The 15750-nt window shown below is 32.1% G+C and overlaps 1 protein-coding gene across 1 annotated transcript in view; it reads right to left on the reverse strand.

Annotated features, from left to right (window-relative positions):
• Nucleotides 1-2728, reverse strand: part of HELRODRAFT_163607 (hypothetical protein) — a gene marked incomplete at both ends in the record, with an annotated part of 4084 nt that extends 1356 nt beyond the window's left edge. The window contains 3 exons of the mRNA XM_009027437.1: nt 813-967; nt 1312-1389; nt 2598-2728. Coding sequence (XP_009025685.1) covers nt 813-967; nt 1312-1389; nt 2598-2728 — 364 coding nt within the window. The remainder of the gene's footprint in view (nt 1-812; nt 968-1311; nt 1390-2597) is intronic.
• Between the last annotated feature and the right edge of the window lie 13022 nt (nt 2729-15750).

Consider the following 15750-nt stretch of genomic DNA (forward strand, 5'->3'; position numbering starts at 1 on the left):
GACACACGCACACACACACACACACACACACACACACACACACACACACACACACACACACACACACACACATACACACACACACACACACATACATACACACACACACACACCCTATAAACATATACACCAAACCCACCAACGAAAGCATAAGGGTGTTTTTTTTGTTGTCTACCACACACACATACACCTACACAAACACACACCTACACACATACACCTACACAAACACACACCTACACACACACATCTACACACACACACTCAAACACACACAAGCAGTCCTCAAAATAATATTTCATCATAAAATTAATAAGAAATCTCATGGAAATTTGTCTCTTTTCAAAGAGCTTTTCAAAATTTTCTCAGTTTTGTTTTTCTTAGAAAAAAATAATATCTCATACTTCAGATGGTTTGGAAAATTTTCGTTGCAAACAATAAGACAGGTGCGGTCTAATTAATCACGTTCATTCATTAAAAAAAATAAACAAACTCTAATTAATGAAGGAATGATTAATTAATTAATTAATTATTTAATTAGACAGTGTATAAAATTTAGATAAACAAGTTCATTCATTCAAAAATAATACACTCAAACTTATTACAAATCCGAATGAATGAATGAATGAATGAATGAATGAACGAACGAACGAACGAATTAATTAATTAATTAATTAATTATTTAACTATGTATAAATAGATAATCAGGTTCATTCATTCGACAAAAAAACAATAAACACAAAACTCTAATTAAAACTCTAAACAACGTGTAAAATATAGAACTGATATATGTGAAGTTTTAGACCCAGTACCTCCAAGAACCATGTTGAAACTCCAGTCAGATAACGTTTGGCGATCACCAGAGGCATTCATACTAACAAATTTCTCAAAAATATTCTCATGGTCTTCCTGAACTCTTTTCTCTCTCACGTTCTGCTTAAGTGTATATGTTGTGTACAAAATAAAACTTTTTGTGATTTGTTTCAATATGACAAATCAGAGAATTAATTTATTTTATTTGTGTATTATCTTATCTAAACTTAATTTGATTTGGGCTATTTTATAATGAATTATTTTGTTATTTTATTATGATCTTTTTCTTAGACGAAGAATGACCCCGTGTTATTATTTCGTGCCAAGCATTAAAAATATGAAGGACAGAACATTTTTTTTCAATTTGCATTTATCATTTTAGGTGAGCGTGCGTCAGAATATCAATCCGCACATCAATTAGTTTCCTATTTCTTTCTTTCTTATTTACCTTACTCTCTTGCTTGTTTGTGATTTTTTATTTTTATGATTTTGTTTTACCTGTTACTTCCAAGTTTTTCCATTATTTTCATGCTACCCAAGTAATATTTATTTAAAAATTCATCTTCAAATTTCCACCTGGTTTGAAAAAAATTTCAAAACATTAATGTTTGAAATTACTTGTAAAGTTTCGTTTGTTTAGTATTTCATTTGTTTATTTTTATTTACAGTCTTAGTAAATATATACTAACTTTTCACTTATTTTAAAAACAAAACACTTTGCATCAAGAATTCTCCCCTAAAAATTGAAAATGTCGAAGCATTAAAACTGACATGGAAAATTAAAATTAAACTTTCATGTCGTCTGCCACATTTTATTTAAAATTTTCCTTTACAATTTTATCAAAATGGCTCTACAAGTTTTTTCATTTTCTGGGGTTTTTTTAAGTTTATCCAATTAAGGATTAGTAACTTTTGCTATATTTTAGATATTTTTTGTAAAAAAAAAATGTTTTTCTTTTCGAAAAAATGATTTTTTGAGCTTATCGTTAATTAAAATAAAAAATAATAAAAGAAATTGTAAATTAATAAATTTTTAAAAATAAAATTCTGAAAATTTCAAATAATTTTCCTAGAAAATTGAAACTAAACAACTGAAAAATGTATGGATTGAACCTTCATCAATCATTAGAGATATGATTAATGTATGATCTGGAGGAGTACCGTGCAGTAGTATTTAACGTTGTACAAACATATGTGCACGTGATAATCAAACAATCTATGTACACACACACACACACCACACACACACACACACATACGCACATGCCCACAACATTAAATTTACGACATATATACAAAAATACCTCAACATACATACTATTAAATGCACAATATTGTATTTAACAATAATACCTACAACATCAACAAAAATAACAACATGATCAACAGAGCTACCGAACCTAATAACCTACTAAAAACATGATACATGGAAACTTATTACTAACGCATTGAAAGTTTAAAACGAATAAAAAATATATAACAAATTATAAAAGCAATTTAAATGGTATTTTTAGAATCATGAAATATTCATACATAACATACATGCACCATCTAAATATACTTCCACATGCAAACACACATACTAACGCACATACAAACCTACGCATATATATATATATATATATATATATATATATATACCCAACGAAAACACGAAAACGTTAACACGAAAATTCTTGAACGTGAATCGCACCCAGTTCGCCTCAAAATTAAAGAAGCTTTATACATCTACAAGAATAAACCCGCTATGAATAAACAATTTAACACATTTGATCATAGCCTACATCTTTACTCCCAGTATAGACATGATAGTCAACAACGTGCCGTTCATACCAATATCATAGAACCACCAATGTTGCGCCACTTCGAATACGAGCCAATGCCAAAAGAAGCGATACTGTTTAATGGTGAACATGTTACCACTCGTCATAGGACTAATGTTTCCGTATCGCTGGTTTCGTTATTCGACAGTGCATCTTAACATCCATATTAGCTGTGATACATTACAATTACTTGTTTTATTTTTATTTTATTTTTTCATTTTATTTCATTTATTTTATCTTATTCCATTATATTTTTTCATAAATAGTCTATATTCCATTTTAATCTAATTTAGTTGTTTCATTTACGGATTCGTTTATTAAAATTTCTTATATATCATTATAAACTTAATAATTAATTTTGACAATTTTCCATATTCTTTCCACACATGTCTTCTTTTCACATTCAACTAACTTATTTACGTTTTATTTACATCATCCGATTTTAACAAATTTTCACTGAACTAAATTTCAGTATTAATTTATTTGTTTTAATATTTAATTTAATACTATTTTACTAACTTTTTATATACATTTATATTTTTAACCATAAATTTAATTTGTACATGTTTTGCATTGTTTTCACTAACAAAGGTTTCTCGTTATTTTCTAAATAATTTTATTACACATTTAATATGCATTCTAATTTTATAAAAATATTTCATGCTATTCTTATTTTCATAGGCTCTGAAGATGGACTTCCCGAAACAGCGCTGTTAGCCTTACCATGTCTATTGTTTTAAATAAATACGAGTTTAATAAATTCAGACTTGTTGAGTGTTCATTAAAGAAAGTCATTAATGCAAAATGGGCATATATCTTCAATGATGTTTGTATATATATATATGTATATATATATATATATATATATATGTATATATATATATATATATATATAGATGTATATATATATATATATACCAACAAAAAACAAACAAACAAACCTATACCAACCTACACAAAAAAAACAACTAAATTTATTTTAAATATTACTCTGAATAATTTATAGTTTCAAAATTTAATTAATGTGCGTTATCCCTACGTTACGCATTTTGTTGGTTTGATTATAAACAAAAAAACGCTTTTTTGTTGTTTCGTTTTGATACACATGTGTACGTGTGTGTACGTGTGTACGTGTGTGTGTACGTGTGCGAGTGTGTGTGCGTGTGTGTATTTAAAGATGTATGTATGTTATATTGTGATTGATTAGAAGTCTGTTTCAAAGCCAGGTTCTAATTTAATGGCTTTTATTAGCTCTGACATGATCTTGAAATAAAGTTTTGACACTATTATTATTATTATTATTTGTTATTATTTTCATGCTTATCATTATGAATGTTTTATGGCTAGAGGAGGATTTTGATGATTCACGCAGTGCGGACAGATTTTGAGATGGCTTTCAACGTTAAAAATTTTGATCAGCTAACACAGGCTTAACACCGTCAAATTTCTTATCATCTCTGATATGTTTTATCACTGGCTTTTGCCTTTGTCGTCGTTGTGGCTGTTGTTGCGGCTGTTGTGTCTGTTGTAGTTGTTGTTATGGTTTCTGTGTGGTTGTGGCTGTTGTAGTTGTTGATGCGGTTGTTTGTTTTGTGTCGTTTCAAATTTGTTTAAGTCGTCATCACACCTTTGTTGCGATCTTTGATTTAATAAAAAGAATAAATCATCGTCTTTATCATCGTTATCATCATCTTCATCATCCCATTCCTCCTCCTCATCATCTTTTTCGTCGTCACCATCGTTTTCATCATCATCATCATCATCATCAACATCATCATCACCATCATCATCATCATCGTCGTCATCATTACGTCATAAAGACATCAATAGCAAACTATCATGTTTCTTTTTCTGAAATTATTCATCCGCACTTAGGCTTTGAGGTAAGAGGAATGTCATTAATCGCTACGTCATTGTCCACGTCATCATCGTCACCATCATCGTCACCACCATCATCATCACCATCATCGTCATCATAATCATCATCTTCTTATTCATCATTGTCATCCTCATCTTCATAGTGGTTATTATCATCGTTAGGGCGTAATTTTTACCAATGAGCCATCATTCACAATCGTTTCAGACGTTATTTATTTATGACGTCAGAACAACAACAACAACAACAACAACAACAACAACAACAACAACAACAACGAATGGGAACAATCTTTTATTCACCAATAAAAACAATGAAAATGACAGTGCAAATAAAATAAAATTATAAAATAAAACAAAATGTCAAATGCAATAAATAGAGTATTAATCTGAGAAGCTCATAATAATAATAATAATAATAAATAATAATAATGATAAAAATAATAATAATTATAATAATAATAATAATAGAGCCAACAAAATTGAGCAAACATTACATAAAAAAAAATAACAATGATAACAAATCTACTAAGACTTCAAATGTGTTTTTTTAAATAAAATTAATGATTTAGTAAATAATAAATGAATAAGATGAATAAAAACTCTTCTAAATAAACAAACATAGAATTATCAAACGACAATCGGATGAACAAATGAACAACAAACAGACCAACAAGCAAACAAATAAACAGACTTACGATAAACGAACGAACGAACAAACGAACAAAGATATGAAACCCAAACAAACAAACGATGGAACCGACAAAGAGACAGAGATAAAAAGCATTTGTATTTTGAACAAAGTGTTTTTTTAATTAGCCCAAACAGTGCGCTACTTAAGGTGATGAATGAGTTGTTGGTAGGTTCGTTGACCCGCATCTGCCGGGTTCAAATGCAGACTCACTCCAAATTAATGGACGAAAGATTAATTGACCGAGGTGGAATAAGTGATTTATTGCAGGGTGGAATGAATAAATGAATTGTTAAATGGGTAAATTCCATGCTTAGAATTTAAATGACAGATAGGAAATTAATAAATTTAAGATTTTATCATCAAAATGTGAGAAATACTAGCAAACTATTGGTTCGAAAACAGTTAAAATTCAAACACTTTTGCCAAATTTTTAAGAATTTAACACAAAAATACACACAAAAAACGTATAAACATGTCTAGAAAACAATATCGCTTCTGAAAAACACGAAAATATATAAAAATCGCAATAAAAATCTATAGGAAAATCATGAATAGCTTTTGAATTGCAGGCAGTAAATGGAAAGTACTCTCAAATTGACCACATATACACGATACACACACGATAACAACACGCACACACACCGTATACACGCAATATAAATATTCAACACCACACACACACTACAAATACATGACATACACGCTACATACACACACCACAAAAACACACCCCGCATACGCACTATTATAGACAGAACATGTAGGAATTTTTTTTTGACGGCTTTAGTTCTATTTATTGACGCATATTGAAATGCCATTAAACAGAAATACACACAAAGGAAACTAGTAAGAGAGTAAGAGTGGAAAAGAACGCAAAAAAAAGAAAAAAAAGAAAGAAAGACCGAGAGAGAGAAAGAGAGAGTTAGAGAAAGTGAAAAATAGTCATTTTATCATATGGAAACGCATCGTTACACACACGTCATCACGCAAACTTGTGACGTCATTTTTATCAAAGACAATGTATAAAGAAACAACAAAAAGAAAGAAACGCAGAGCAACAACAACAACAGCCAAAACAACATGGCTAATACTTTTACTACTACTGCTGCTGCTACTACTACTACTAACGCTACAACTACTACTAATACGGCTACTACCGCAACATTAACCACGAAAAGAAACAACAACAATCTGTACTCTACTAGCGTTAATTACTGAATACTACTACCTCTGATGCTACTACGCGCTACTACTACTGCTACAACTACTGCTGCTGCTACTGCCACTACTACTACTACTACTACTACTACTGTTTAACGCTGTTTACTTTCTTGCTAAGTTCGCAAAAAGCAAATAAATTTAGTTTTAAAGAATATTTCCGCCCAAACCTTTTAAACGGGAAAGAATTATGGCGGGAAAATTAAAAATACGCGCACAGGCATTTTTATCCATTTTTTGTTTTTCATGATTTTATAGTTTTTTTTAATGATTTTTAATAATATTTTTTTCATAGAAACGTTATAAAGTTCATTTAAAATATTGATTTTTTGTTTGTTTTTTACATAAATTTCCACTAATCTATTATAACAAACCTGACAAGTTGTGTAAATACGATTGTCCATATCTATTTTATTAGTCATTTGTGGTTAATGTTGTTGTTGTTGTTGTTGATGACGATGATGATGGTGTTGTTGTTATTGTTTATATATCGGCCATTTCCGGTTTTAAAAATTAACGTATTTCCTGTTATAGACGGAGAATTTTGTCGGCTTCCATTATGAATGAAGTTGTATTGGTTTACGTTGTTGCTGTTTGTTCGTTTGAGTTGTCTGCTTTCGATGATGGTTTTTTTTTGATGTTTTTCAGGTGTTATATACTTGTGCATGTGTGCGTGCGTGTGTGTTTGTGATTTCATGTGGATTTGTATTTGTATTTATCTGTGTTTTTTGTGTGTGTGTGCGTGCGAGAGAAAGAGAGAGAGAGAGAGAGAGAGAGAGAGAGAGAGAGAGAAAGAGTAAGAGATTATGTGTGTGTAGCAGTTTGCGAATTTTTGTGTTGAAACTCAGCAGCTTCTTACCGTTGAAAATTAAAAATTAATCAATGTTCATAGGCTGTCGAAACTTTCATCTCATCAGGCAGAAATTTAAAATGTGAATGACTTTGAAAATTTTTTAAAAATAGAACAAAATTTAAAAGATAAATGAGAGAAGGCAAGAAAAATCTGGAAAAATTGATTTAAAAATGGAAAAAATTAGAGGTGGAATATGCCAGAATAACTAAATAACAACGTGAATGATGGATTAAAAGTTTGAATTATTAGAGAAAAATTTCATAAAAACTGATTAAAAATATAAAAAGAAAAAAAAGAAAGAGAAAAAAAATGAGTAAAATCCTATAGAGCGTGATAAGAAATGTAATTTTCTTCTCAAACTGTCTTTAACGTTGAAATGAAAAAATGCAAAAACGCGCACAACGCACAAACAAACACACACACACGACGCAATCACACAGAGAGAGAGAGAGAGAGAGAGAGAGAGAGAGAGAGAGAGAGAGAGAGAAAGAGAAAGAGAAAAAGAGGGAGAGAGAGAAAGAGAGAGAGAGAAAAAAAAAAAGAAAGAGACACTCACATGCTCACACAAACAAACACAAGATTTGATGAGAGATAAATGTTAGAATGGTTTAAAGATTAAACTGAACGGAGAGTGATTGGAAAATTTTTTTTGCCAAAAAATAGAAATTTTTTGATTGAATGAAAAATGAAATTTACAGAAGGTTATGAGAGAAAAAAGAATCTAAATAAAAATGAACATTAAAGCACAAAGTTTTTTAATAAAAATACAAACAAATTAAAACAAAAATAATGAAAAACCGTAATTAGAATATAAATAATTTTACACACACACGCACACACACACACACACACACACACACACCTCTTTTATTACTTACTTTTTATTATGCAGCACGACAAAACTACGAAGCAATTCCAACATTAATCCATACGTAAATTTTAAAACTTTAAAGATGATACTATGTAAAGAAAACAACTTTTTTTTCTACTTTACATATATATTTAATTTAAAATAAATTGAAAAAAAACCCAGATAGATTCGTGTGAATTTATTAATAAGTTCATAAAAATTGAGTGATTTTATTTATGGCATGTCTTTGGGTCATTTATTAGGCATGCTCTGGTGCTACGTGGTTACTGTTGCTGCTTCTGCTGCTACTACTATTACCACTACTACAACTATCGCTACTGTCGCTACTACAACTGCTGCTGTGGTTACTACACAAACACACGTTACTTTAACATAACACAACAAAAACATTTCGCTGATGCACGCTTACAAATGCATGCATTACATACACAACTGTATAATAATACATCTAATACATAACACATACACACAGATATTTACACACACACAAATATTCACACATACACACAGATATCCAATCATACACACACGCGCGCACACGCACACATACAGTGATAACGTCCAACACATGTCTGTTGAAGGGTACGTTGATAAACATGAATGAGGATGGCCTGCTAAGATGAACCAGCCAACTGGAACAATGAATGATCAATCAAACATCCACTCAATCAACACGCGCACACAAAGAAGATACGCACACAAATACACACGTACACACACACGTACGCATACACACATACACACACACGTACAGAGATAGATAATGCATTAGGGTTTGAAATTTTGTAAAAGAATTCTCCACAGAACCTCTCAGGCCAGCTGCATGTTTGGAGCAGACCATGAGATTCAAATCTACGCGATGAAAGTTTGAATTTGTAAACAAACATGTGCGTAGAGTAGATATGAAACACTCTACACCGCGTATAGTGTTACCCATTAATGCAAAAATGGGGAAGGAGACAATAAATACCCTTACATGGCTACCAACAATGTGTGTAATATTTTTCTTGCAAGATTATCCTGAAAGTAAACGAATTTTTTTCATCCGCCATTGTTTTGAACGTATAATCACCATACCAACAGACACATCGCACATTCACACACATATAAGCACACACATACACGCACACAGGCATACACGATGAATACAAACTAATTTTATATATACACCAAACAGACAAAGTTAGTAAACACCCCGATCCAAATGCTTACAAACAAGTGGGTATAAAAATACAAACATTCTCATTCACACACACACACACATGTACAAATACATCTAAACAAAAACAAAAATTTAGTACCTACTAAACCAATACGCAATAAATACCCAAATATAAACTCATACGAACAAAATGCGGACATGCAAAAGCGAATGAACAGAGGAGCACATGACAAATCTTTATACATTAACATCAGGGAATTTTTTTAATACACATTGTACCAGTGAGTTGGTCTTGTGTGTGTGTCTGTGTTGGTTTTTGTATATATGTGTGTATTGTGGGCATGTATCTCTGTATGTCTGTTCGTGTATGTTTGTGTATAAATGTGTGTGCGTGCGTGTTTGTACCTGTTTTTTTATACCTGTGCGCGCGCGTGTGTGTATGTGTGAGTTTTTTTTGCTGTGCAAAATTTTTCATTGTTGTAATAAAACCTTGATGATTATTGTTTGCTATGTAGATTTTTATTGCATAACTGTATAGAAATGCAAATGCCATCTATCGAGCTGCTGACGAGCGTGACTTCGTATATGTCTATTCTAAACTAATAGGGAAGGCAATCAAATATTTTTGAAGGTGGAAAAGCGAGGTGTGATAAATAAAATCAAAAAGAGACCGCTACAAAATCGCGATAAAACTTCGAATAAATTTTAAATAGCGTTTTAAAGTCAGCTAAATGGCATCTTATTTTTATGTGCAAAGAGCGAAACACTTACTAGTTAATTAAGCGGCGTTAGATGGAAGAATACGAAACGAAATACGGGTCACGTTTGAAACATACACACACACACATACTGCACACACATACACTCATTCACACACACACTCACTCGTGCACATTCACACATACACACCACACACTTATACATACACATACACATAAACTCACAACACACAGATCCATTCATATACACCCCGCTCACGCAGACGCATATTCAGACACATACAAGATTTTCAAGCACACACTCATTCACACACATACAGGAAACTCCCATACAAGCACACACACACACACACACACACACACACACACACATACATACACTCACTCGCATAAAGAACAACAGATGAAATTTTTTGAGTACCCTCGTTTGCAAGCAAATTCAATATTTTTAAAATGCATACCTCTGCAGTAACAACATCATCATCATTATTTCCGTTCTCATAATTTCTCCATAATTGTTGTCCTAATTGAGAATATTATTATTATTATTATTATTGTTATTGTTGTGGTTGTTGTTGTTGTTGTCATCGTCATCATCACCGTCATCGTCGTCATCACCAGCCTCATTATCATTCATATTGCATGCTGAAACATCGATCGGTCTTATAAAGTAAACCCTCTCCCTCTAATCTCATACTAGTAAATAAATGCACCGACATTTCGATACGATACGATACGATGCGAGACATTTTGATGAGAAACGATACGATACGAGACAATGCGATAGGATAAAAGACAACGTGATGCAATTGATTCCTAACAAATTCGTCCATAGCAAGGAAGTAATAAAACATGCCTGAATGAAATATGAATTTGTTGAAAATTTTTCAAAATATAAAAATCTCAACAAGTCAAATGAATAAATTAAAGAAAAAATATTTTATTTGTATTGTTAGCATGATATTAACACTTTTTACGTGTCAATCGAATCAAGCAAAAAAATTATAAAAAAGTACTTTTTTGTAAAATACCTGCTTAAGTATTTAGATACCTGTATCTTGGAACATACGTAAATCAACCTGTGCCTATAAGAAGTGAGTTTTTAAAATTAATGAAGCCCAATATTTGCAGGAACAAATTAGAGTGCGCTAATGAAGTTATAAACGACTCGGCCGTGCCCCAGCATAGATGGATGGTTTTCTACATATTTTAGTAGGTTATGTCTTTGCACGGGTCCTTCGTCATGTGTCATCTAGACGCTAACTTAATTTTATCGTCACCTGCCTACACTCTCTTTTTTTCTCTCTCCCTCTCTTGCGTTTTTACTCTTTTCGCCTCTCTCTCACTTTCTCTTTTTTCTTTTTCTGTTACGTCACGTTTTGCTTTCCTACAAGATTTTTCTTTCCCATCTTTCTTTCATTTTTTTCTTTTGTTTTTCTCTATTTCCTCTTCCATTTCCCCTCACTCTCTCTTCATCTTATTTCTCTTCTCTCTATCTCTATTTATTATCGTCCTTTATCTTTCTACTTCGCAATTTTTCTATTCTTCTTGCTGCGCCCGATAATAAAGTGATGAGAGTCGACATGGGCAGTGCACGTACGCTTTCTCTGTCTGTCTGTCTATCTGTCTGCGTGCCTGTCTGCGTGTCTGTCTGCGTGCCTGTCTGTCTGTGTGTCTGCGTGTGTATGTGGGTTTGTATGTGCTGCTTCTTGTATGTGCGTCTTTCTTGTATATTTCTTTGTATTTCTTGTTTTTGTGTGTTGAGTGATTCTTCATTTGTTTTTTATAACAAAACTAATTATTATATATATATATATATATATATATACGCACACACACACATACAATGTAGTGTTGGTATGTTTGTATGTGGCTATGTTTATGTTCTTGGTTCATTGTTCATTAATACAACAATGATATTTTGCCATAAGCAAAATTTCTTTGATATTAATTTAAATAAGCATATAGATGCATGTATATGTATACCTCTATTTATTTTTATGTGGTTTGGCATACAATTGACAATCTATATGCTTATTCGCTTGTTTGTCTGTGTGTGTGTGTGTCTGTTTGTCTGTGTGGATGGGTTTTTTAATTGTGTGTTTGAAAATATGTTTGTACGATTGTACATTTCCCACTGTGTTGTGTGTTCGTTTGTAAGTTTGTGTATGTTTGTGGGTTTATGATGTACGTACGTGTGTATATATTGAGTATGTTGTTGTATATATGTGGGTATTGTATGTTGCTTGGTTGTCGTTGAGTTATTGTTGATGAATTTAAAATGAACTCCGACAATAAAATATGCCCTAGTGGATTGGCATAAAATGGATTGACATCATAATAATTTCGAGGGCTTCATTAATATGGGTTTCCCTCCTCACGACCGTTCTATCTTCGTCAGCGTTGTCGCTGTCTTCCTTGTCATTCATCATCATCTTCTTCATCATCACCATCATCATCTTCTTCGTCGTCATCTTCTTCGTCGTCATCTTCACCACCATCATCATCATCTTCCTCTTCGTCATCTTCGTCACAATCATCATCATAGTCATCATCTTCATCATCACCATCATCATCATCTTCTCTTTTTCATCATCTTCTTCATCATCATCATCTTTGTCATCGTCATCTTCATCATCATCATCATCTTCTTCGTCATCTTCATCATCACCATCACCATCATCTTCTTTGTCATCGTCATCACCACCATAACCATTACAGCCACCATATTTCTTACCGATCATCTCGTGACGTTAATTCACACCATCATTTGCCCACGCAGGCCTCGAGAAGCGTCAGCCGGCATTTCCATTTCCACTGCACCACACCCCTCCCTCCCATTTTTCATTTTTTTCACCATCTCATCAATTTCCACTTTTGTTTTTCTTGTTCCACTCACTTTTTATCTTCTTCTCTCTTTTCCCTTTTTCACACTATGTCTTTTTCGTTTTTCTTTACGTTGTTTCACTCAATCACTTATATTTTTTCTTTCACTCTCTCTCCATTCCTCTCTCTCTACCTTTCTCTCTCTCTATCTCTCTCTAACTTTCTCTCTCTCTCTCTTTCTCTCTCTCTTTATCTCTCTCTCTTTCTTCAATTCGTTTCATATTTGTTTTTTGTTCTTTTTAATTTTCCTTTGTCACTACTTTTTTTAAAAAACTTTTTCTAGGATTATTTAATTAAAATTTTTCCATACACGCCTGCTTACGTAACTGAAGAATTCTATAACCATCGTAATCCATCTTTCACATCATGAAACTTTCTACTTCCATTTTCAAAGATGGACGACAAATTAAATAATAATTGAAGAATATTTAAATAATTAAACAATAATAATAAACTTATAACATTTTAAACACTAACTAACACTCAACACACGTAAGTCGCTAAAAGATGGATGACAAATTAAATTATAAATAAATAATTAAATAATAATAATAATTAGTATCATCAATAATAATTATAATAATAATAACTAACAACAATAATAAATAATTTATTTTAAAGTAATGCAGGCTTGAATGTGATAAAAAATGAATGAAATGTTTTCGTCTTCAATTGAATTCATGGATTTATTTTTTTTTTATTGTTTTTAATTCACTCCAATCCAGTTATTTTATTTCATTTTTTCACATTCTTTTTCTCTTTCTCTTTCTTTTTTTCTTTCTCTCTTTCATTCTTTCTCTCCTTTTTTATTTAAAAAAATTAAACGTGTATACGTATACATTTCAATTAAAAGTAGAATTCTTTTTCAATTAAACATTTCACTCCGAAGAAGGAATGGCTTCTGTTGATTCGTTAATTATATTTCTGTCCAATTTTTACTTCTAATTCGAAAGAAGAATGAGAGAAGCTTGATGAAAATAAGAGAAAAAGAGAGAAAGAAAAAAAGAGAGAGAGAGAAAGAGAAAGAGCAAAAACAAAGATAGAAAAAGAAAGATAGAGAGAGGAAAGACAGATTTTTATCACTTTTTTAACGAGTGGTAGATAAAAAGACAGAAAGAGAGAGAGAGAGAGAAAGAGAGAGAGAGAGAGACATGACAAATCCTCCATATTTTTTAAGAAAAAGAAAAATAGAAAGAGAGAACGAAAGAGAAAGAAAGAGAGAGATGGAAAGAGAGTGAGAGGGAGAAAAGAGAGACAAATAGCATAAACGGATTATGAACATTGCAAACAAAAGAAAAACTGTCCTTGTTAATGTGCATGCAGTTTCACATGCAGTGATAATGATGACGTCGACTTTTCCATGTTTCTACGTGTCCGTGTGTTTGTATGTGCGTGTTTGTCGTGTGTATGTGTGTCTATAGGTATGTTTTTCTCTTTCGTTTTTTCTTTTTCTCCCTCTCTCTCTCTCTTTCTCTCTCTCTCTCTTTCTCTCTCTGTGCGTCTTAGTTTGAGTCTGTGTCTGGAATTCTTTTGTTTTGGGATTGTGTGTATGAATGTATCTGAATGTTATATATTTGTTTTTTTATTATAACACTGCTACTCTTACTACTACTACTACTACTACTACTACTACTACTACTACTACTACTACTACTACTACTACTACTACTACTACTACTACTAGTACTACTAGTACTACTACTACTACTAGTACTACTACTACTACTAGTACTACTACTACTACTAGTACTACTACTACTACTACAACTATGACAATAACAACAACTACTACAGCTACAACAACAACTACTACTACCACTGCTACTACTACTACATCAACAACAACTATAACTACTGCTGCTGCTACTGCTACTACTACCACCGCTACAACTTTTGCTACATCAATAGACACCATTTGCAACAGAAGTAACGCTACTCAATTTTTGCGATAACCGATCCGCAACCATTACATCTGCAAGAAACGTCAGGCTAATGTTATTTAGCGCAACTGCATCGTAACAATTATCTATGTGATGCCTGTTGTGTGTAGCAGCTAGCTAGTTGCTTGTCTTGTATCACGCGGCGACCTGGTTCGAAAGCACGCGGGGTCAATTTTTATTACTATCATCGTATATTTGCTCTGTACGTCGTACATGGAGAGATATGATAATTTCTGCTCATCTGCTTGGTTCTCAAAATGGAATTTATTATTATTGTTATTATTATTACTACTACCAGTATTACTACTACTACTACTACTATTACTACTACTGCTACTACTACTATTGCTACTACTGTTGTTGTTGTTGTTGTTTGAATAATAACGTGTTTGTTACATGGGTATCGCACGACAAGTTTGTCCTTTTCCATAACTTAGGAAAAGGTAATGAAACAATAAGATGTGTGTTTATATGTGTGTGTTTGTTTGTGTGTGAATATGTAACTGTGTGCGTATGCATTTGTGTGTATGTCGGTGTTTCATGGTTGACCGAAATTATTCTTGGTCACATTTGAAGGTTATGCTGATATTAGTAACACTGCTTCTTTCTTCTATCGCGTATAAACACTTGAGTCGTGTATAAACACTGACAATGACAAAATACTGGGCAGCATAAATGTTATGTAGTAAAGGTGTCTGGCGCTGCTGTTGAAGTGACCGCCTTTGAATGCAAGCCGCGCCTATCACGTAGTATTAATATTGATTTCATTTAAACGTTATCTAAACATTATTGCAACAGTAACAACAATAATAATCATAAATAACAACAACAATCACAACGACAATAACAACAACAATGATAAAAATTATGATATTTATGAAAATTATTATTATTGT

Source organism: Helobdella robusta (genome assembly GCF_000326865.2).
Source record: "Helobdella robusta unplaced genomic scaffold HELROscaffold_5, whole genome shotgun sequence".
Lineage (NCBI taxonomy): Eukaryota > Metazoa > Annelida > Clitellata > Rhynchobdellida > Glossiphoniidae > Helobdella > Helobdella robusta.